Consider the following 20,455-nt stretch of genomic DNA (forward strand, 5'->3'; position numbering starts at 1 on the left):
TTAAAGGACAGTAAGAACTTTTTGATTTGGATGTGCATTGAAACATTCAACTTGAAACCTTGATAAGGTCAGTTTTGTGAAGAGGAAGCGTTTGCACCTTTAAGGGCTCTGGGCCAAATCCTGCACACAAGGCGGTCCTCTGGAATGCCCTTCCACTGATGCACATAACGTCTGTTGACAACATACCTGACCTCCTGAGGAAAGTGGTACTTTGTACTACATCCCAGAGAGCCACAACAAGCAGACAACATGAAGCCCAAAACTCTTCCATTGAGGTTGTTCGACGGGAATTCTGCATCAGGTGAAACTTTAAATGTGCGAGCAGCAAAATATCAACGGCATGTGGATCACCAGGAGAGTCCGTATCACTCTGACCACAGTGACGACCAGTCAGTGGCAGAGGACGGCCGACAAAATGAGAGGAGCCACAAAGAAGTTCATTTTGCCTTTCTGCCAGAGAGGTATGAGCCACTGGTGGATGAGGAGGCGCGAGTCACGGCCAAAGAAGAGAAGAAAAAGAGGAAGAAAGAAAAATACAAAAAAGTCAAGAAGGTTGGTCTTCTTGCTTTACAATTTCTTCAATTGTTTATATTCAATGCAAATTAAACTATTAAGGTACAATAAAAGTTAGACTGTTTTCAACATGGCATTTTTCAGCCTCAATCAAATTGTTTTAATAGATACACGATTGGAAAAATAGCAAACCCATAGAAACCACACATCTATTGCCACCACGATGCTGCAAATGATCCCAAAATTGTTGAATTGGCTCAGTATGTCGGCTATATTTGTCATTTCTGTTCTATGCTGTTGCTGAATTCCCCTTTAGTTTGTGATTATTAACGAGTCATAAAAATTCATCAGTATTCATGTTTATCGGTGGTCAGGCAATCTTTGTATTGAAGATTAACAGACTTTTATTAGTGGATTAGTTGGCTGCAATAATGTTATCGTACTGTAAATATCCAGTTTTATATAATTATAGTTGGGTGTTTGACTCAACTTCCGAACGTATGCATAAATGGATGTAGCGTTATAGTGACTGTAGTCATATTTACACTGGAAATATTACAATGAAAATGATACCATTTAAAAAAGAAAAGAATAGTTTTTAATTTTGTTCATGTTCAGTGAATATGAACTGTATTTCTTGAATGAAGATCCTTGATTAATCAACATTTGTTTCCATTTGGGTAAGTTAAAATGGGAACACAACTTGGCATTGATCAATCAGCTTCAATGAAATTATTCTAATACATTGTTGATTATTGAAAATATGTGGAACCACTAAGTTAAGGAATCTACACTATTGGTTGACTAAAAATAATGAAATTATTGCAGATGCATGTTTTACCTGAAGTCAATGAGTCAAGATCACCTTTCCCTACATCAGCAGTCTTCAACACTGTGATTTATAGGGAGGTGGACCATGAAGTGTGATCCCAACATTACCACAATACTTTTATCAGGGAGCTGGTATTCATGTAAATACCAGGCAATAACAGACTTATGTTTTTCATGTCCAGAATGTCAGATAAGCATCTCATAAAGTTATTTATAAACTACCTAAAAGTTGATTCTTGACTAATTCAATACATTATTCTTCAATCAAGGTCCAATAAAAATGTTTGGAGTTGTCAAGCAATAACCATACTGTTTGTAATATTTACACTATTATTATGTCGTTAGTTTGGTACTTGACTCCATAATCAGTTTTAAGTTTAAATATGTTCTACTGGCGAGGAGAGTCATTTTTACATGCTTTCCTCTGTAAGTAGGATTGTTTTTGCTATTTTTCTAAAACATCTGACATCCTGTATCCGCTTCAGCCCCTTAGGCAGTTCCTGTTCAAATCGTAGAGCAGACAATAGTGTTCACTGGGCTTTTTGTTTACATTTTAGGGATAAATAGAGACTGCACCTCCCCTCCTGTGGAGCTATTGTTCCAAAGTCCCACATGAGCAGGTTTTCGCCAAACAGCTTCTGCCTGAATTCATGTCAACCCTTAATTCCCATATTTGTTTAACCTAATTCTCTCACAATCACTGCGGTGGGTGAGAATACAGGTGACAATGACATGGCTGTGTGGTTTCATTCACCAGCAGCTTTCTTAGAATATAGATTACAGCTTCATTGTCTGCAGAATTGATGATTTAGCAGATTTATGAACGTATGTTTGTCTTTCAGAATGTTGGCAAGGCCCTGCGCTGCACCTGGAAGTGTCTAATGCTCGGCCTGTACAATTTTGCCCTCATCTACTCGACTCCAATCACGGTGGCTGCTACTTTTGTCCCTGACTTTCACCCGGGCAGAAACACGACCTGACCTCAGCCACGTGCCCTTCCGCTGGTTACAATGCATACTGCACTGTGGCCACTCACCAGTTAACCCAAAGACACTGACCAGAGATGTTTTATATGTTTAGAATGTTTTAAAAGTATTTTAAGTTGATTTTTTATATGTTTAAAAAAAATCAAAATATTATTTTTGTGCTCTAAGCACAACAAGGTGTTTTTTTTTCACAGCAGACATTTTGAGCCATTAAAGTATTTACTATAAAAAATAATCATGTTCTAACCAATTGTTTTGGAAATCTATATTTTATCAAAACATATTTTTTTTACACCTGGGCTTTTCTTGCTGTGACATTTTGATCTCATCAATTGTTGTAGCCGTCATACTATACTGTATTACCCTTTTTCTAAGTACTCCTTAAACCTTAATCACATATTGCTCATGTGTGTATTAAGCCATGAAAAAGATGTGCTGCTTTTTCATCAAGCATCTCGCTGTTGTTTGCATGTTTCCAGAGTGATTATGTTGGGATGTGGTATCTGCAGCAGGACAGAAATGACTGGAACATTTTCTGTAGTGACCAGATAAGGTGAATCATGGCAAATCCTCAGTTAAGTACGAGTAAAGCAAGACTGAAAGGGTGTGGACTGGCACACGCAGGAAGAAATCCTGCCAACTAGACCACTGATCTCAGGAGCATTTTGCAATACTCAACCCATCTCAGCATCAACCAAATGGCCAGCAGACTCCTGATGACTGATGTGGTTTAGAAGGCTTTGGATATCACGTTGAAGATGATCCTCAGATTGGGGTTAGAGTTAATGTTGTGGTGTGACGCTTGGAGGGAGTTTCGAACATTTCAGTGTTTCTGTACGTGTATGAGTTTGTTCAGTTTGAATCTTTTCCTTGACATGATATTTGTAGGTTAATAAACTGCGCAGCAAAAGAAAATCATTTGTTAATGGGAGACAAAGAAGTGTGAAAATACAATAACGTCATACAATAACAAACCTGTAATTTCCAGAATCTTATTTATTATGAAGACGCAAGCTAATAAAAAGAAAACAGAATTGTGTGACATGTATAAAATAAACTCTTATTGCTTTCATTTGCCTTTGTTGTCACACAATATTAACACACAATGTGAAGTAGCACAGCTACAGCACACTGTTGGCAACTGGCGATTCCCCTAAGGCCAGAAACCTTTTTAGTTTGAACTCAAAGTCAATGGGACGCTCACTGGGAGACCGGTAGTTCCCTCTCATCGTGGTGCTCAGGTAGGGAATGAGCGCACAATTCTCTTCAAACAAGGCCAGCTTCTTTTTGTACTGCTTGCGGGTCTGGTCTGTGCTCTTGTTGTTGAAAGCTTTAAAAACACAACATTTAATTCATTAAAACATGAACTAGTTGACATACTTATTTAAGTTCAAGCAATTCCCACACACTATTTCCTTTTGGCTGAAGGCAGCCTTGGCACCCTGCCTACCTTTCAGATACAAGGCCACATAGAGGAGGGCTGACCGCTTTATACTGAGGAAGGGGTACTTTGGTTTGAGACACCCAACCGCTGTCATTGCCTTGATGACTGATACTGACACACCCTAATAAAAAATATAGAGACTTCACTCAAGCAGGGCAAATGTCCAAGATCCTTGTGAAATATGCATACATCAAATGGTATGTTTGAGTTTGTGTCTGACCTGTTCCAGATAGCCCAACGTTGGAAGGGAGGTGAGGGGTATAGGTTCACCGAGAGGAGGAACTTTATTGGGCATCTTCTGGTCCCAGTAAACTTCAGGAGTCCTTAAAAGATCATATTTCAACACTGCTCAGTATACTATCTGTGATGACCAAATAATACCACCCTTACTTTAATACAAGTACTGTTAAACTTTGAGATATTATTGATATGCACCAAGAACACATGACTTACAAAATGTTTCTGAAATATACAAAGACATAAGCGCCGCACCTCAAAAACTTGTCCCGTTTCTGCTTTGACTCAAAAATGTAGATCCTTTCTCGGTATTCGACAGCAAATTCCATCTTTCCTTGAACCAGATTTTCATACCTAAGGACAAGTAAACCTTTCGTGAAAAGAGAACTATCTCATACAGTAAAGAGTTGTAGGCACTAAGAAGAGATCTGACACAAATTAAGTCCGCTTGACATGTTCCTTCTATTTATGTTGGCAAAACCTCTAATAAAATAATGCCAATCATGTATTAGAGTTGTATTTGTTTCTACTCACACTTTAAATAGCTTTTTGGTTGGTACATAGCACATGTTGTTCATACATATTTCTGTGCACACATGAAGCCCTTTGTACAGACTTATTTTGTTTGGGGTTTTAGAAAATGTTTTCTCAAGAAATGAGAAAAAAATGAACCATCATATGCTTGTGCCACAGGTAGATTTTGACATTTTTTGGGTGAATACCCATGCAATGTTCAATATAACGTACCTTTGCTTTCCATCCAGATAAGTGACGGGGCAGAAGCCCTTCATCTCAACTTGCTGTGGGAACATGTTTTTCACCTGATTCTCAGTTATCTTGCTTGGCAGCAGGTGGGGTTGCGGGAGAGTGTGTTTGCAGCCAGGAGGCACAAAAAGATCCGGTGCGATGAGGAACCGCTGTAGTTAAGAGAGTCACCGGTAATACAACATATTTGTTAAAACCGCTAATAAAAATGCAACTTTTAGAATATGTGTATTTTGTTTATTCTTCACGTTTTCACAGTATTATATACAAATAAGCGGGAAGTCTGTTTATTTGGACGAGCTGTTGGCTCCACACTGACCTCTAAATGGCTTTGGCTACACATCTTGTAATAGCGTCCACAGTACTCAGCTGCATGAGTTAAGGCTGTGATCTCTGAGCAGTCCACCAGGTGGTAATGTAGAGCCAGGCAGACGGGGCAGTAATAGCCAAACTCTCCAAGCCGACGTTGCAGCTCCCTCGGTGTGATGCACATTCTGTTGATGGATGCTGCTTTCCCTTGAAAAATAATAAAATAAGAGTGGATGAACTGTGTTTATAGATTAAATGTAAGTTTTTACTGGTTTGGCAATAAAAAGTGTAAAAAGCCCTGCTGAGCTGATGTCTGCATAAGCTTCTAGTACTTACTGATGCACACTCTTTCCAGGTAGTTGGAGATATATCTCATGCTGATGCTGATCTCCTTTATTATGTGTATCCAGATCCACCATTTGCTCTTCAAGCCATCCAGTGGGATCCAGTTCTGATAGTGTTGTTGGAAGTGTTTTCTAATATGTTCCATCTCCTGATTGTAACAGGAGTTGCGAATGTGGAGGATCTTTGAGCTGTCAGGTGTCAGGTGAGGCCTGCAGTCGGAGGATTGAGAGGGGTACACAACATGTTTAATCAGCTCACATACTTGTGATTTCCGATGTGTATTTATAAAGCTGATTATAGTTGCTAGTGGTGTGTGTTTTCACACTAACTTGTTGGGCTTCATCTTGTCCAGAAGGCCTCTCTTCAGCACCTCCACCGTGTCCATCTCCAGCTCAACACATATCATGGGAATGATACTCCGAGACCCAATCAGCTCTGACTGCTTAAGTGTATTTGGAAAGCCATCCAACACGTACCTGGGATGCCATTAAATATTGTCTTCTCAAACACCCCCAAGCAGCAATAAATGTGTCTTGAGAAGAATAAAGACTTTGGCTTGAAACAAACAAAGTCCCAAAGGTATTATAATGTAAAAGTTGCCTCCAACTTACCCTTGATTGCTGCAGACCGAGCTCATGAGCACTACCTCCAGACACTGCAGGGCCAGTTCATCAGGCACAGTAAATCCCTGAGAGAGATGCTTTTTCATCTGGACAACCAGATCAGTGTTCTCATGATTGTTCAGCACCATACGCATAACACTGCAAATAGACAGACAGACCAAGCCATATTGCCGAGCCAACATCTGGGCCACTGGAGAGTTAAAGCAAATTGAAAAAAAAGAAAAGTGATAAATGTTTGAGAAAGTGCAAAATAAACATCTCTGTGTGAATAATTTCTCGGCTTTCTTACCAGTGGTTTTTCCAGATTTGGGTGGTCCAAGGATTGCTATTTTAACAGGAAGGGACGGAATGGGCTTTGGCTGCCTGAGGTACTTTAAGGGGTTCAGCATAAATATGTTGCGGTTCTCCTTAGACGCAAAGAAGTAGATATACTGATGGAAGATTACGGGATGTGTGGTGTTGAGAGGCCACTGTAGAGGCTGGAACACATCTCTGTCATTGTATCGCTGTTGAATGTGGACAATTGTATAGAAAACAGTATGAAATACATTATGTACACAATAGTCATGCAAACATTTGAAATAAAACTCATGCCAAGAAAAACATAGTGGCCATTCCTAAATTAAGACTGACCTGTATGGGATCCCAGCAGCCAAAGGCACTGTAGAACTTAATAGAGAACAGCAGCAGCTTATGTGCCAGGCTGTATGAGATGGGTTGGCATCTTTGGAAGAGGGACTCCCTGTTGATCAGCAGGGGCTGGATTTCCTGGAGCAGCCGATACCGCACAATACGGGGCTTGCAAGAGGCTGTGATCAAGATTTTGGGTATGTTCAGTTCACTCAGGAACTCCTGATGATAGAACAGAACAAAGCAGAATATATCAGTATAAGGAAAATTACAATACGTGAATGCACATTATGCAGACCACATAAAGTCACATCAGGTTTATCCTAGACCCAACGTGTGTCTCTGTAAAGTCAAAGGATGTGTTATTGTAATCAGAATGTAAATTGTTTGAATGGCTGTAAGTATCTCATCCAACAACCGAAGATCCTGAAATACTTTTTAGAGTCAGATTTAATGGTAACGTCTCGTCATGACTATTGTGAAACTAATGTAAATCTCATGTAACTTCTGTGTGATTCTCCAAACTGTCCCAAAATGAAATAATAAAACAGGGTATTAAATGTGTATGTCTGGCTACTTCATTAGGTTTTGTGTCTTTGTACCATCACGTTACTAAGGCTGTTTTCATCCTTCTCATATCGATCTGCTATCTCCATCTGCAGCCTCTCAGACGCTGACTCCAGAGTCTCCCTATCCTCCATGTCTTCGTTTTCCTCTGAAGGAAACTCCTCATCCAGCACGGCCTCTATCCCATCATCTATGTTACTGGCAACTTCATCTACGTCATCGTCTTGTTCATACTCATGATATTTGGCCTGGGAGTTGGAGATAGGAGGAAGGAAGGTTAAGCAGTGGTGCAGAGGGAATGACAGTGGTAATAATGGGTTTGTTTACCTTTGTGAGTTCAGCCCTTCTCAAGGCAATGTTTTCCTCCTGTACCAACAACAATTACTTGGGCTGAATGCTTATACACAATTTATAGTCACTGTCAGGAGTTGTCACTTGCTTACCCTGCTCTTCTCACGCAGACAACGAAGGAGGTGCAGCTGTGCGTCACGATGGTTGCACTGCTCACGCCAGCTCTCCAAGTATTTTGGCAACAAACGTTTCTGGATATCTGTGACATCCACCCCCATTATTACCGCAACGTCAGGGAAAAGCTGTTTCTGCAACATGTACTGCACCTCTTCAGAATTTTGAGGGAAGCCCTCCAAAATAAAACCTGTAGATCTTCAAGATAGAGAATGGTATGGTCAACTAAGATTTTTTTTTAGGTAAGTAATTTAGGTAAATAAGTGTAAAATATGTATGGAAGTGTATACGTATGAAAGATCTGTATGTGAGCCTTCTTAGCCCTCTTGCTGAGATAATATTACTGTACATTATATTAATTACAATAAATAGGAATCAGGGAAGAGAATATATTTTGTGTTTGTGTACACCTACATGTATGGCTCATGTTTCCAATATGGTGCGATAACCATATCCAGGATCTCTGGAGTCAGTGGATCTCCATCAGACAGGTAGGCTTGGATTGCCAATTCCTCATCAGTCAGAACCACTTCCTGTTGCAGAGACACAACATATTTCACATTATTATAATCCTTGCCGGCACCATAATACTGGAAATCTTGCTACAGGGAAGTTTATCGAAAGCTGACCTTCGCGCCATCTATCTCGTCCGTCTCCTTCGTTTCCCTCTCGACCTCCTCCCCCATGGCCTCCCTTATTTGGGCCTCCAACTCCTTAGAATCCTCTGAGGACTCTACCTCATCAGCATAAGGTACCCGCTTCTTTGTCGTGGCCATGATGAGCATTTGGAGTTGCTCTCTGAACTGAATATGAAAGATGCCCAGCTGCTGGGCAAGCCAGTCACCATGAGTGGTCTTGCCGGACCCTCGGGTACCAAGCAAAAAGATTCGCAGGACAGGAGGCTTAGATGCAAGGTGATAAGAAGATGGTTAGGGATTTTATTTGCATTTCTTACTTTGACTTTTTCTTTCTCTACTTAGTTCAGCTTGTACCTTGAGCGGCTCAGTCTGTGCAACAAATTCAACAGGGTCTTGAAGGAAGGAGTCCCTGGCTTCGATGCTTGAGAAGTAGAAGGTCTTCTCACGGTATTTGGCAGCAATTTCATCCGTACACGGAAACAGGACATTATTTTCTTTCAAGGCCACAGGGCAGAAATGTTGGGTATCGCCTAATAACCTCTTGAATGTTGTGTCACCCTGCTTTCATTGAGGGGAAGGAAATGCTGATGACAAAGCAGTAAAACAGGCCTGTATCTGCAGTATCTTTGATTGTTGCATTATAAACCAGTTTATGAAGTAGAAAATTACTTATTTACTGACTTCAATCTCCTCCTCAGCTGCGTCATTGTCACTGTCACTGCTGCTTTCCTTGCCTCTCTCCAGCTCAGTTAAGACATCGATATCCTCTGCCTCCTCATCCAGATCCATTGCTGACAGCTCCCAAGGTACGTACTCAAAGGGTTCTGAAAATCATGTATGTAAACCCGATTGGATTTAGAGTTTTACTTACCAAATACAACATTTGGTATCAGCAGTAGTCACATTATTAGATAAACCATTACCAATCTATCCGTCACATGTAAGTTATAGTTAGAATTAATTTACTTGAAACCTGACATTCCATTCTGGCCAAATAAAAAGATAAGGTTTGTGGAGTAACAAAACATTCAAGACTGTGATTGATACTTTAAGAAAGGTTACACTCACTCTCCATTACAAACACCATCTCTCGAAGCAGGTCCTCAGGGCTTTTTTCGCCAATCTCCAGTACTGAGTCGACGACAGTTAACGCAGGCTGCATTTGGCCCCATTCAGACACAAACTTTTGCAGTTGCAGTTTATATTCATTCATCTCCGGGCCGTCTGGGTATCCCAGGTCCCAATGATCAGGTAGCACCTCAGCTTGAGCAACACAAAATGTAGAAGGAGATGGAAAGTTTAAAACAGAGAGAGAAAATGTATTTAGTTCAAAGCTGCTTTAAGGGTGCTTACATACAGTATGTTTTGAAAATGAAGGATTTGAAACAATAGAGTGTCATAAAAATGTCTCACCTGTATTTTCGATAATGGCAGGATTTGCAGGGCTGGTAGTGTCAGATCTATTGGTATTTCCTACAAAGGAAATTAATTTATGTGGGTTAAATTCTGCAAGATCAAGGAGAATTTCGGCTGCTTTAGACACACACTTGGTACCTTCGGTCTCTTCAACAACTGTCTCTAGATTTGTTTGCAGCTCCTCAGGCTCGGCTTCTACCTCTGATTCTGGCTCTTTCTGGTTTCTAAAATGATCAGCAATTAAGCACAACAACAGCTGCATAAACAATACATGTCAGATATAACAACTTTGACAGCAACATTACACCTGCACTCACAAGGCCTGTTTCTCCTTCTCAGATTGATTGTCCTGCATTGTCTTCCTTATTGCCATGTCCACGGTGTCCTTGTTTGCCTCGTACAATCTCTTCAAAACTGTTCAACATATTGAAATGCAACGATACATGAACACTGATAGAACTTAAATATATACTTAAGTTTTCATTTTCAAATAAAATAACTTTTTGTTGGTGATGCACCGTTTCTGTGTCTCGTACCCTGATTGCTACTACTATCTCTGAGACAGAAAACGATTTCTGGCAGGATTCCAGCTTGCTTTAAGGTTTCCATTTCATTAAAGTTCTTGGGAAAGTTGTCAAGCACCCAGCCAGCATCAGTTTCAGCCGCTTCAATCTGTAACATCAAAATTCAAGCTGTTTATAGATGTGATGGATATATATCCCATTTCAAGCCAAATTCTTTGGGTGGTTCATTTATTTGAATTAACTTTGACATCCTGTTTAGGATAAATGGCAACATTTATGTTATGTTAATGTATTCTTTAGGACCAAAAATGTTGTGTCAGTTCATGCCATGTTACATATTTTTTGACATACCTCTTTTACACGCTTCTCCAGTACCTCATGCAGGCCGAAAGGAGTTGTGCTTATATGTATAGCTTCTTCCAGCGCAGACAGCACCATGGCTTGTACCTCTGGATGATCCTCTGTCACTGAAAACAGCAGAAGAAATTTGCAAACAAAGGTGGTATATTATGCTAGCACTGCTGTCCACAGCTTTTTGGAGCTCGGGGACACATGAGTCACATGTTCATATGAATGCTACAGTGTAGTTTAATGGACTGGATGGATCTAAAAAATAACTGTAAGAGCAACAAGTATATATTAGTTACTTGGCATTTCGGAATTATATATTTCTGAATAATGCTCATTGGGCAGGAACTAACATTTGTTAAATATATTGAAAGGTATTTATGTTAATAATTGAAACTCCCTCTTTGTTTATTTAATGACGTCATGACGGCAGCAGGTGCAAAACAAAGAGATGCATTAGGCATGGGAGCATACAGTTTTTCTACCGTGTGACAGAGTTTATAATTTGTGTATTTAGTTAACGCTTTGCTGCATGAATCCAAGATAAAAGGAAAAGAGTTAAACAATCTGTCATTTGCGCATGAAAAGGAATTCACTGTGCCTGCAGCGCTTTAAGGGCTTAACAATGAACAACGCAGACGGAACGCCGCTACAATAACATTGTTGTCTATTTTAAAATTCTGTATATAATACAACTATACAGGTGATAGTGAAAATAATGATATTCAACAAAACTCAACTTGCCTGAATTCTGCTCACCATCCGGCTCCATCTTCATCCTGATTTTCTCTATTGCGATCTGTGTTGTCTCCTCTTTGATTTTGTCAAGCCTCTCCTGCTCGAACTTGGCCAGAAACGGTTGCGCCAATACCTCCATATCAAGCACCGATGCATTGTAGTGCTGAGCTAGAAGCTTACATAGAGTGCTCTTCCCTGCCTTCGGAGGTCCAATGATGGAAACTCTGCAAGGGGTTCTGGGCTTCAGAGGAAGTAAGTACCACCGGGGATTTGTGACAAACTTCTGGAAGGCCTCCGGAGATGAGAGGATGTACAGTTTGTCCTGGAAGCTGCCCAAGGGTAGAAATGAGAGTTGGTAGATATTTTTACCCAGAGTCATTTGAAGCTGGATAGATTATCTGCCACAGCATACAAACGATCACTCACCCTACAGATAATTCAGGCTTGCCAGGAATGATCTTGCCTTCCTTCAGAGCAACAGGACAAATTCGGCCCCAGCGGCTCCTTCTCCACCTAAAGCCAGGGACCACTGTCCCGGAGGAGGACATTATTCTCAGTAGGTCTTCCTGGAAAAGAGATGCTCAGGATTAAACTAGTTTAATTGTGGATTTAGTGGAAAGAGTATGTTAGAAATCTCTGCTAGAATAAAATATAAAGAAGCTCCCAACAGGTACAGTTATTGCTACACCATCATCTTTGTGTTTTATAGATGGGGGTTATTTATAATATATACAAAAATGAAATCTAAATATGGTCACTAATGCCAGACCGTCTCAATGTCCTCTGGCAATTCTTCATCATCCGTCTGTTGCAGGTGGAATGGAATGCAGACACGCTTTACTGCCATGGATCCAAGACGGTACATGATGGTCTAGAGACAAAACAATTAGCAAAATACATCGGCCCACAAAAAAAAAGGGTACTTGAACATGTACATTTATGCTCACACACACACACACACAGACAGACAGCACTCCTGTATCACATTTAGAACAGTGCCAGATGAACATTGCCAACTAATTAAAACATAATATGGTGAAAAAAATAAAAGTTAACAGCATATGACATGCAAGATCGTATTTTATATTATCATGTTTGCAATATTGCAGCAGTGTATATGGTTAATGTACTCCCTTAATGTCTTTACCGAGAGAAGCTCTTCAGGTGGGTTGTTTCCATCGAGCTCCAACCGGTAGCGGGGGTTGTGACCTGTCAAGTAGTCCTGAAAAAAATATAAATTAACTTAAAATTTACTGGGTTAAAAAATTTGTAACCAGTGTTTTTACTTTTTTCGGGGAGCAATTCATCTATCCCTTCACCTGATTTGCTTTAGAACAGAACATCCAACCTTGCCTATGACTCTGTCAGACCATCTCTTTATCAGCAGTTACATCTCAGGTAACAACTTCACACAAAACATGAAACCACAGAGGATAGCAAAACTTTCATTAATGGAAGAATATAACATATTTAGATACTGTATACTATTTTTTTAGATGAATGTTAAACTTTTACAGAAATTAAGTACCTTTGACAGCAATCAACACCCATCAGAGGTTTCTGATATTTATCGCGTGATTGTACTTAATCCAATGACAAATATCTTAATGTATAATGTGTAAGAAATGCACAACTTCATGTCATAATTAGCCCAATTTAATGTTGCATTATATGTGGGAAGTTATGTGTTTGTTTAACTTTGTAATGTGTGAACCATTAAGATATTTTGGGATAACTCACCTCCAATGGTTTGAGCATAATGTCCTTGTACATGTTGATTCTAGGAATAACATTTCTTGCCAGATAGTCTGGCATCCACACCAAGGGGTCAGGAATGTCCTTTTCGGGTTCCAGCAAGCAAAACAAAGCCAAAAGGTTTTTTTGTTTGAGGATTAAAGTGCACTGTAATTATATGTATGTATATATATATATATATATATATATATATATATATATATATATATATATATATATATATATATATATATATATATATATATATATAATCATTAATAACAAAACAACAAAGTCAAACCCAAAATAAGTCCAAATAATGATGACATTTGGAATTCCAGGAAATAATATGAGAAAAAAATAATCTAAACACCAAAGACAGGAATGGTTAAACCCAGTGGAAAGAAGTGTTTCCCCTTAACCATACCTGCTCATCCTGATCCTCCTGCTCTTCCTCCTCCTCCTCCTCCACCTCCTCATCATTGTTCTTCCTTTTCGTATTAAACACCTCTTTAGGCGTCCACTGTTCCCTGTTGTATAGCTGGCCGGTCTCTGTATCCTGCTTCAGACCCGACAGCCGATGGACCAGGTCCTTGTCTGCACACTGGTGGAGGATGGCAGTGTTAAGTTCACAGACGTACGAACGTTTGTCAGAATATGAACGTGTCCAAGGTCATTTAAAAAGGAAACATATTACTTTTATCAGTTGCCCATTGATGCAATGCACAACTCTAAATAGAGGACATGTGAGTTACCTTGATGTTGATGATGAAATCAGGAGTTAAATTGAGGTTTTTGATCAGCTCAATTTGATCAGGAATTTTCAGACACTCTTCTGACATGAACGGCAAGCAGCTCAGTACATACCCTGTATTACAATACACGTATTATCGAGTACAAGCAGAGTTTTTTTTGACTGAAAAGTGCAATCTGGATACTCATGATTTACCATAGTGCTCCACATCTGGTGAGTTAAGCTTGGCAAGAATCAGCTGGAGCACCATGTCTTCTGGTACACTTTTCCCCTCAGATAAGATATTCAAGAGCTAAAAGAAAAAGCAATTCATATGTATATATATATATATATATATATATATATATATATATATATATATATATATATATATATATATATATATATATATATATATATGTTTAAAAGGATCACTAAATCTTAGATACTCACCTCTATGCCTTCCTTTGTTTCATTTTGGAGGTGTGTGTTTAGCAGATCTGTATCTGAAAAATGATAAAAACTGATGAAACATATCTGAATTAATATGGGACAAGGACTAGACATACAAGAATTGTACTTACCATCAATTAAGATACACTTCCAGGACTCTGCAATATTTTGGGCCAAGGTGGTTTTGCCAACACCCTGCCACAAAGAATACCACACAATTCATATCGAGTCACAGGGTTATTTGGAAGAATTAGACAAAAAGGACAGTGTTTTGATGTACTGTGGCTCAATTGTGGGAGCTGCCAGAGGCACTCTCCACAGTGTTTGTGGCTGGAGAGTGGAGACTCGAACCTCAACGTCTTTAAACTGCACATAGCAATGTTTGGTGAACAATAAACCTACCTTCTTATAGCCTGTAACAGTTATTAAGTAGTTGAGTTGTTTTACTAAATTCCCAACATTCTATTAAAGTAAGGTCACTATAATATGTGTGATACTCAATGTGTGTGTTCTGATGTAATGGCTTCATGGTCCATGCATAATTGCGTAATAGAAAATACCAAATGATGATGGGACATCTCATAATCTTTACAGGTGTGATTAAAATCCTCAGCTTTACATGAGGAAGACAATTTATGGAGGTGTATTTAGAAACCATTTCTGATTGTGTTTTATAATGTTTGTGTGTGTGTGTGTGTGTGTGTGTGTGTGTGTGTGTGTGTGTGTGTGTGTGTGTGTGTGTGTGTGTGTAGAAGAAGAAGGACATACCGGTCTTCCCACTATGATGAAGCAGGTGGGTTTGACAAGGAGACTGTCTCTCTCAGCTTCATCTTCTATTAGGTTGTCCACTATACTGTCTGCTTGAACTTATTGAATATCATTGTAACATACAGAAAGAATAACATGTCGTAGACAAAACAATAGACAATTTATTGTAACATTACATTACCAGACGGCCTTACAAGTAACATTACCCGGAAATATTTAAGTTAACCCCAAATTGCCGATATAAAGATGAATTAACCACAGGCAATTTCTGTAATATATAAACTGAAGTTTACTCACCATTACTCTGACTCATTGTTATATTCTTTTTCCCGTTTAGACGTGTGTCATCGTTTGTTTACTAGGATAACGTTATCTTTAGGTTTCCTAAAGTTTGCCGTCCAAAGTTAATAGTTACCCGATACGGTTACTGCAGCAACCAACAAACTGAAAAGGGGCGGGATCTTCCACGTTGGAGCCAGTACTTCTCACTTTATGACGTCAGAGTCTCAGTTTGCTGCGTTAAAAAGTTTGTATTATCAGCTGTACCTGGCATAAACACTTTGAGTTGTTATCTTCCAATGAAAGGCAATAAGTGATCACTGCAATCATCAATTGAAAATTGCATTTTTAGTCCTTTCGAGCTTTTTGGGCTTTGCGGGCCACCTTACAAGTTAACAAGAGCTCGGTCATGACAGTCACCTGACTAAAACAAAGTCACGTTACTTTTCAGTTGTATGCTAGCCCCGGAATCACTTGGCAGGTTACAGACACAATTAATGAAACAAACACGTTAAGGAGTTATTTATGCTCCACGGGGAGATGCGTATTACTATTAGAATTGTGGCTAACGCAGCTAGCTGGCTAAATTAATGGTAAGTTACGTCGCTTAGCTCGAAAATAGGACGTAAATAAGATGCAGCCACTGGCTAAAAGTGTCATGTTTAACTAACGTTAGTGTGCCTTGTCGCTTTAGTGTTTTATGAGGAAGTAATGGATGTTTATGTTGTGTTTTGTTTGCTTCGCAGCTTGTCTTCTCGAGTGGTTTGTGAGTGTTTGGATAATACAAGGATAAAAATGCCGCAGTCAGCCGCTACCATCAGTGGGGTCCAGAGGATGGTTCTGTATGAGACCAGAGCTGTAAGTCCGAAATTCGCTTTATTGTCACCTGCAATTGGTTTCTGGGTTTCACCTGCAAGTAACCAATAACACCTCTTTCAATTAAATCCCATGACAGAAAGCTGATTGTAAGAACAGGTTGAGGAAGAAGAAACATCTATTTCTTTAAATTATTGTTTTGATCAAACTAGAGTTACCAGATCATGCCACATTTTTTTTCTTTGGACCTACCTAACCCCCATGTGTTGTTTGTTATGGTATTGGAGGCACACACTGGGGCTATGAACTGCCTAGCACAACATCTTTACCCAGCTGTTCCAACCGAAAGAACCTTGCAAGTAAAGACACATTATTTATTTACAGTAGACAATATTTAGGACATTTAAATGTTCAAATCGCTGACATTGACATGTCCATCACAGTCCAAATCCATCACTTGTTAAAAGCATTTTTTTTGCCCATTCTGAAATGTGGAATCTAGTCATGGATTTCCTCATCTTACTGATGTAGGAAAGCCACACTTAAGCTATGATTTTTAACTGTCATATCTTTACAGATGTAAACACAAGGGAGATGAAGTATGTGGAGATTGCTTTCGAAAGTCAGCAAACACTAGATGGCAGTCAAAGAGTGTTTGTGATTATTTGGTATTTAAGGGATTCCCCAGTACTTTGATTCACCATGACCTCTATGGTGTCAATTATAGTCTCTAGACAGTCAGAATAATAACAATTTACAAGACAAAATTACCTGTAAATATTTGTTTGGTTTTGATTTGGTATAAATATGCAGACATGCACAAGTTATTGTACATGCTTCTATCCTGTGTGTTGTTTTATTTAGCAAACCTTTTTTTCCCAACAACCTATAATGACACCTGTGTTTACATAAGGGACTTAAATTATGTGATTGATGACTGATTTAAACTCCCAAATATTTACACAATAATGCAGGTAAACATTTGTCACAGTTAGCTATCATAATTTTTTACTGAATCTCTGTCGACCCATTGTACCGAGCAGTGGCTGAACTGACTGTCCGTAGGATAGTGTGGAATAGGACAACGTGGTGCTAATAGTTGAGGGCTGTACTGATACAAGGTGTTCCAATTGAATGGTCTTTCAAGGACAGAAAATCTTAAGCCATCTCCCAACCCAGAGTGAGAAAAATAATGACTCTAAGAGAAAAAGTCATACAAGAAAGACAGATCTTAACAATGCACATATTAGAATGCAGCCTTGTGATTAAATATGTGTTATGGCCAAATGTCTGTAACTATTCTAAATCCAGTGTATATTCTCATATACAATTATATGATTCTTTTTGTGTGTAATTTCACAGGCTTCTGATACATTCATTTCTACTTGGGTAACTCATTGTGGAGAAAAAAACGTTGCACATTATAGGGGGAAAAAAGACGTAGAGGTGGGGAGACTTTAACAATAGGACTGCACTATAGAAAGCTGGCATGTAATCACATGTCTATTGAAATTGGAAAATGTGTCCTCTCTAAAACACATTTTCCTCCTTTTGTTGTTATGCAATCACACAAGTAAAAGGATTATTGTTGTGATCAGTGTGTACATATTCCCAGAAGCAACCATATGTCAAACACCAGCTCGACAATAATAATCCATTATAGTTCTAGTATATATTGATTTCATGTTTCTTTCCAGAGGTATTTTTTGGTGGGGACCAATCAGGCACAGACCAAACACAGAGTCCTGAAGATTGACCGCACAGAACCTAAGGACCTGGTCATTATCGATGATAAGGTAAGCGCTGAATTTCCACCAGAGTATGCTAATGCACATACTTATGTAATACAGTACAGCATGCTCAGATAGCATTATACAATAACTCATCCTGTCCAAAGTGTATTATGGGTGACAGCTTAGCTGTGGAGTGCTGCGTGCACCTCCTTTTTCTTCTCGCTGCTCATTAACAGGATCTATAAGCTTGATTTGATTTTTTTGTATTGTGGGTGATTATGATCAGAAGGTGGATGTTTGAGAATGTGATGGGGAAGTGAAGGTGAACAGATTTGAAGCTGGAAACGCAGCCTAATTTTTCACTTTTTCTCAGGTCACTTTTCAGTAACATGCAACATTATAGCACTACCTCTCTGTGCAATCAGAGCCACCTGTCTGCCATTAATCTTTGCATGTGAAATATTAATACAATTCAATAGTGTTTTCGATTGATAAAGTATCACAAAACATAATGTCGCAATCCTCAAGTGTTATATTTTCATACACCCCTACAACATAACCTCTATGTTTTTGAGATGGATAATGATGATTAACTCTCTTCTTGTTGCATTTTATAGAAGAACTGCATTTAGCTTCACCAAAGAAACGTAAATAAATACTGTGGAGATCTGTTTTTATAATAGAGCAGATTAGTGCATTACTGCCTTTTTTTCCGTTGCACCTTTTAGTGCAGAATTTAAGTTGGGAAATCTGTGATATTGATGATCGATTATATTGTCGGTCGGTTTGCATTTCTTTCATAGCTGCTTTTTATTCGTTACAATTCTTCTCTTAATTTCCTTCAACTCTTTTGTAGAAAATGACCATTGATTAAACACAGCCTACTAATCATTTATGTACAATTAACTCTATATAAGTGACACTGGCTCTGAATTAAGTCAATAATTAACTCCACATAAGCAGCTCCTTTTCTTTTGAGAAAGAAAAACACCATGCCCTGTTTTTCTTTTTTTATTGCAAGTTAAAATTAACAGTATTTAAATATGTTAATAAATGAACAGCTTCTTACATTGTTATTCATGTATATCTGTTTGTGTATTTGTCTGTAGCATGTGTACAGCCAGCAAGAGGTCCGGGAGTTGCTGGGCCGCCTGGACCTGGGAAACCGCACCAAGATTGGACAGAAGGGTTCCTCGGGCCTGTCCAGGGCGGTCTCGGCCTTTGGCATTGTGGGTAAGTACGTAGTCCCTCCTCTCTCTTCTTCACTGGCATTGCAACATCCATTGTGGGGCGCAATGATAGAGACATGTAACTCATTGGTTCTACAGACCTAATTTAGTGCTGGAGTACATTATAATAAACTACAATATAGCTTTGCTAGTCCTCCAACTCCTTTGTGGAGCTTATCATGTTCAATATTCAGGCTTCAAATCATGACCATCAGTGGCTTAATCAGAAGCCAAAAGAAGCTTTTATTTACATTTCTAATAATTTCCCATTATTTCTTTTTCGACAATCATTTTTTTGTATTTTTCATTTGATCAAAAAAGCCACATGAAATCCCTTCAATTTAAGGGCACTGAATACTTTTTATAGAGACTATTATGTGATATATAACTACATTTTGTTAAAAACTAATCTCAGGGCGCAACACTTTTTAATTTCAACACTTCTATTCTAATGGTGAAAAAACAGAGCAGGAAATGTAATTAAAACTGCTATTAAATAACTATTTAGTTTCTGGGAAACGGCAAACCGTTGACTTAAAGTGTAACACATAATTTTTGATCCATTTTGGGAGGAAGAAAAGCTCATATCTGTGATGTCATTCTGTGCTTTGGACGTTGGCCTACAGACCTAATTTCAAAAACATAGCTTATTGTGATTCTTTTCTGGCCTTTTGTTAATCCTCGACATGGAAACACAGGTCACTCTAATTGTTTTCAGGTCAAGTTGTTCTGCCTGTCTGCCCCAGAAATAAAAGCTAAGGTTTGTGTTACATGAGACATTTATGAAACTGATGATCACACTCTGCGTGTCCTCCACCTGCGGTTGCACCTCCAGTGGCAGTGAGGAAAGTAAATGGTGTGACTGAATTATGAGTTGCATGTATGTATGCCCTGCAGTCCTCAAGTCAGTATTACCTACATTTCATGTCGCACACATTCTAATACACACAACAGAGGAGTGTTTGAATTTGTCCCCAATACTTGTCTTAGGTTTTTAATCAGGACCCGTCATTATTGAGCTTTGATAATTCACCCTGTAATGTCTGTTTCTCTGTACTCTGGACGGGTTATTGATCATAAAAATGTGTTTGTCATCGACTTGAAGAGCTGGTGCAAAGTGACTCTAAACTTTCACTTCTGTCATGATTCGATTTTACCAGCAGGACCAAAACAAGATAAAAAAAAAAAAAAAACATACATTACAAGTCTACAGCGATGCTCACAGGTCTGTGGAGCTGCACTTCAACAAAGTTGGGTTTTGGAGTTATTGCCAACTTCAAACTGCTAACATAGTCACAACACCGAAGCTAACAAGCTAATGTTATGTTATT

General features: G+C 38.9%; 3 protein-coding genes across 4 annotated transcripts in view; 2 read left to right on the forward strand and 1 right to left on the reverse strand.

Annotated features, from left to right (window-relative positions):
- Nucleotides 1-190: 190 nt before the first annotated feature.
- Nucleotides 191-3,478, forward strand: LOC137785833 (required for drug-induced death protein 1-like). The gene is made up of 2 exons (XM_068577357.1): nucleotides 191-552; nucleotides 2,187-3,478. Exons 1-2 carry the CDS (start codon nucleotides 250-252, stop codon nucleotides 2,322-2,324), a joined length of 441 nt encoding a protein of 146 aa, XP_068433458.1. The 5' UTR covers nucleotides 191-249; the 3' UTR covers nucleotides 2,325-3,478.
- On the reverse strand, nucleotides 3,309-15,534 carry ak9 (adenylate kinase 9). 2 transcript variants are annotated; one of them, XM_068577355.1, is made up of 36 exons: nucleotides 15,365-15,534; nucleotides 15,068-15,165; nucleotides 14,431-14,494; nucleotides 14,300-14,352; nucleotides 14,063-14,159; nucleotides 13,869-13,981; nucleotides 13,541-13,717; nucleotides 13,120-13,218; nucleotides 12,527-12,601; nucleotides 12,149-12,250; nucleotides 11,806-11,945; nucleotides 11,386-11,708; nucleotides 10,645-10,760; nucleotides 10,306-10,441; nucleotides 10,087-10,183; nucleotides 9,908-9,993; nucleotides 9,767-9,826; nucleotides 9,422-9,616; nucleotides 9,035-9,177; nucleotides 8,708-8,914; nucleotides 8,345-8,617; nucleotides 8,130-8,248; nucleotides 7,694-7,913; nucleotides 7,578-7,616; nucleotides 7,286-7,498; nucleotides 6,687-6,905; nucleotides 6,343-6,559; nucleotides 6,042-6,243; nucleotides 5,760-5,906; nucleotides 5,422-5,639; nucleotides 5,096-5,292; nucleotides 4,759-4,928; nucleotides 4,267-4,365; nucleotides 3,995-4,097; nucleotides 3,781-3,895; nucleotides 3,309-3,660 (listed from the first exon to the last, which is right to left on the reverse strand). In XM_068577355.1, the coding sequence occupies exons 1-36, from the start codon at nucleotides 15,378-15,380 to the stop codon at nucleotides 3,452-3,454; spliced, it is 5,157 nt and encodes a 1,718-aa protein (XP_068433456.1). In that variant the 5' UTR covers nucleotides 15,381-15,534; the 3' UTR covers nucleotides 3,309-3,451. The 2 variants fall into 2 exon arrangements, with proteins under 2 accessions (XP_068433456.1, XP_068433457.1); XM_068577356.1 differs by having other exon boundaries at nucleotides 8,708-8,911; nucleotides 15,365-15,533.
- Nucleotides 15,535-15,791: 257 nt separating this feature from the next.
- The window catches only part of fig4a (FIG4 phosphoinositide 5-phosphatase a), a 35,377-nt gene continuing 30,713 nt past the window's right edge, over nucleotides 15,792-20,455 (forward strand). Inside the window, exons 1-4 of the mRNA XM_068577331.1 lie at nucleotides 15,792-15,939; nucleotides 16,093-16,204; nucleotides 17,860-17,958; nucleotides 19,005-19,128. Of these exons, the coding sequence (XP_068433432.1) occupies nucleotides 16,142-16,204; nucleotides 17,860-17,958; nucleotides 19,005-19,128 (286 nt within the window). The 5' untranslated portion in view covers nucleotides 15,792-15,939; nucleotides 16,093-16,141. The remainder of the gene's footprint in view (nucleotides 15,940-16,092; nucleotides 16,205-17,859; nucleotides 17,959-19,004; nucleotides 19,129-20,455) is intronic.

Source organism: Clinocottus analis, unplaced genomic scaffold (assembly GCF_023055335.1).
Source record: "Clinocottus analis isolate CAN_PGR_092001 unplaced genomic scaffold, fCliAna1.0.p SCAF_15, whole genome shotgun sequence".
Classification (NCBI taxonomy): domain Eukaryota; kingdom Metazoa; phylum Chordata; class Actinopteri; order Perciformes; family Cottidae; genus Clinocottus; species Clinocottus analis.

Bases quoted from the DNA above. Each gene is read 5' to 3' on its own strand.
- LOC137785833 (XM_068577357.1), top strand. From the start codon at position 250: ATGAAGCCCAAAACTCTTCCATTGAGGTTGTTCGACGGGAATTCTGCA. The intron at 553-2,186 runs GTTGGTCTTCTT...TTTGTCTTTCAG, and splicing joins AATACAAAAAAGTCAAGAAG to AATGTTGGCAAGGCCCTGCG.
- ak9 (XM_068577355.1), bottom strand. The intron at 9,994-10,086 runs GTGAGTGCAGGT...TGATCATTTTAG, and splicing joins GAGAAGGAGAAACAGGCCTT to AAACCAGAAAGAGCCAGAAT. The intron at 6,560-6,686 runs GTCAGTCTTAAT...CACATTCAACAG, and splicing joins GCTGCTGGGATCCCATACAG to CGATACAATGACAGAGATGT.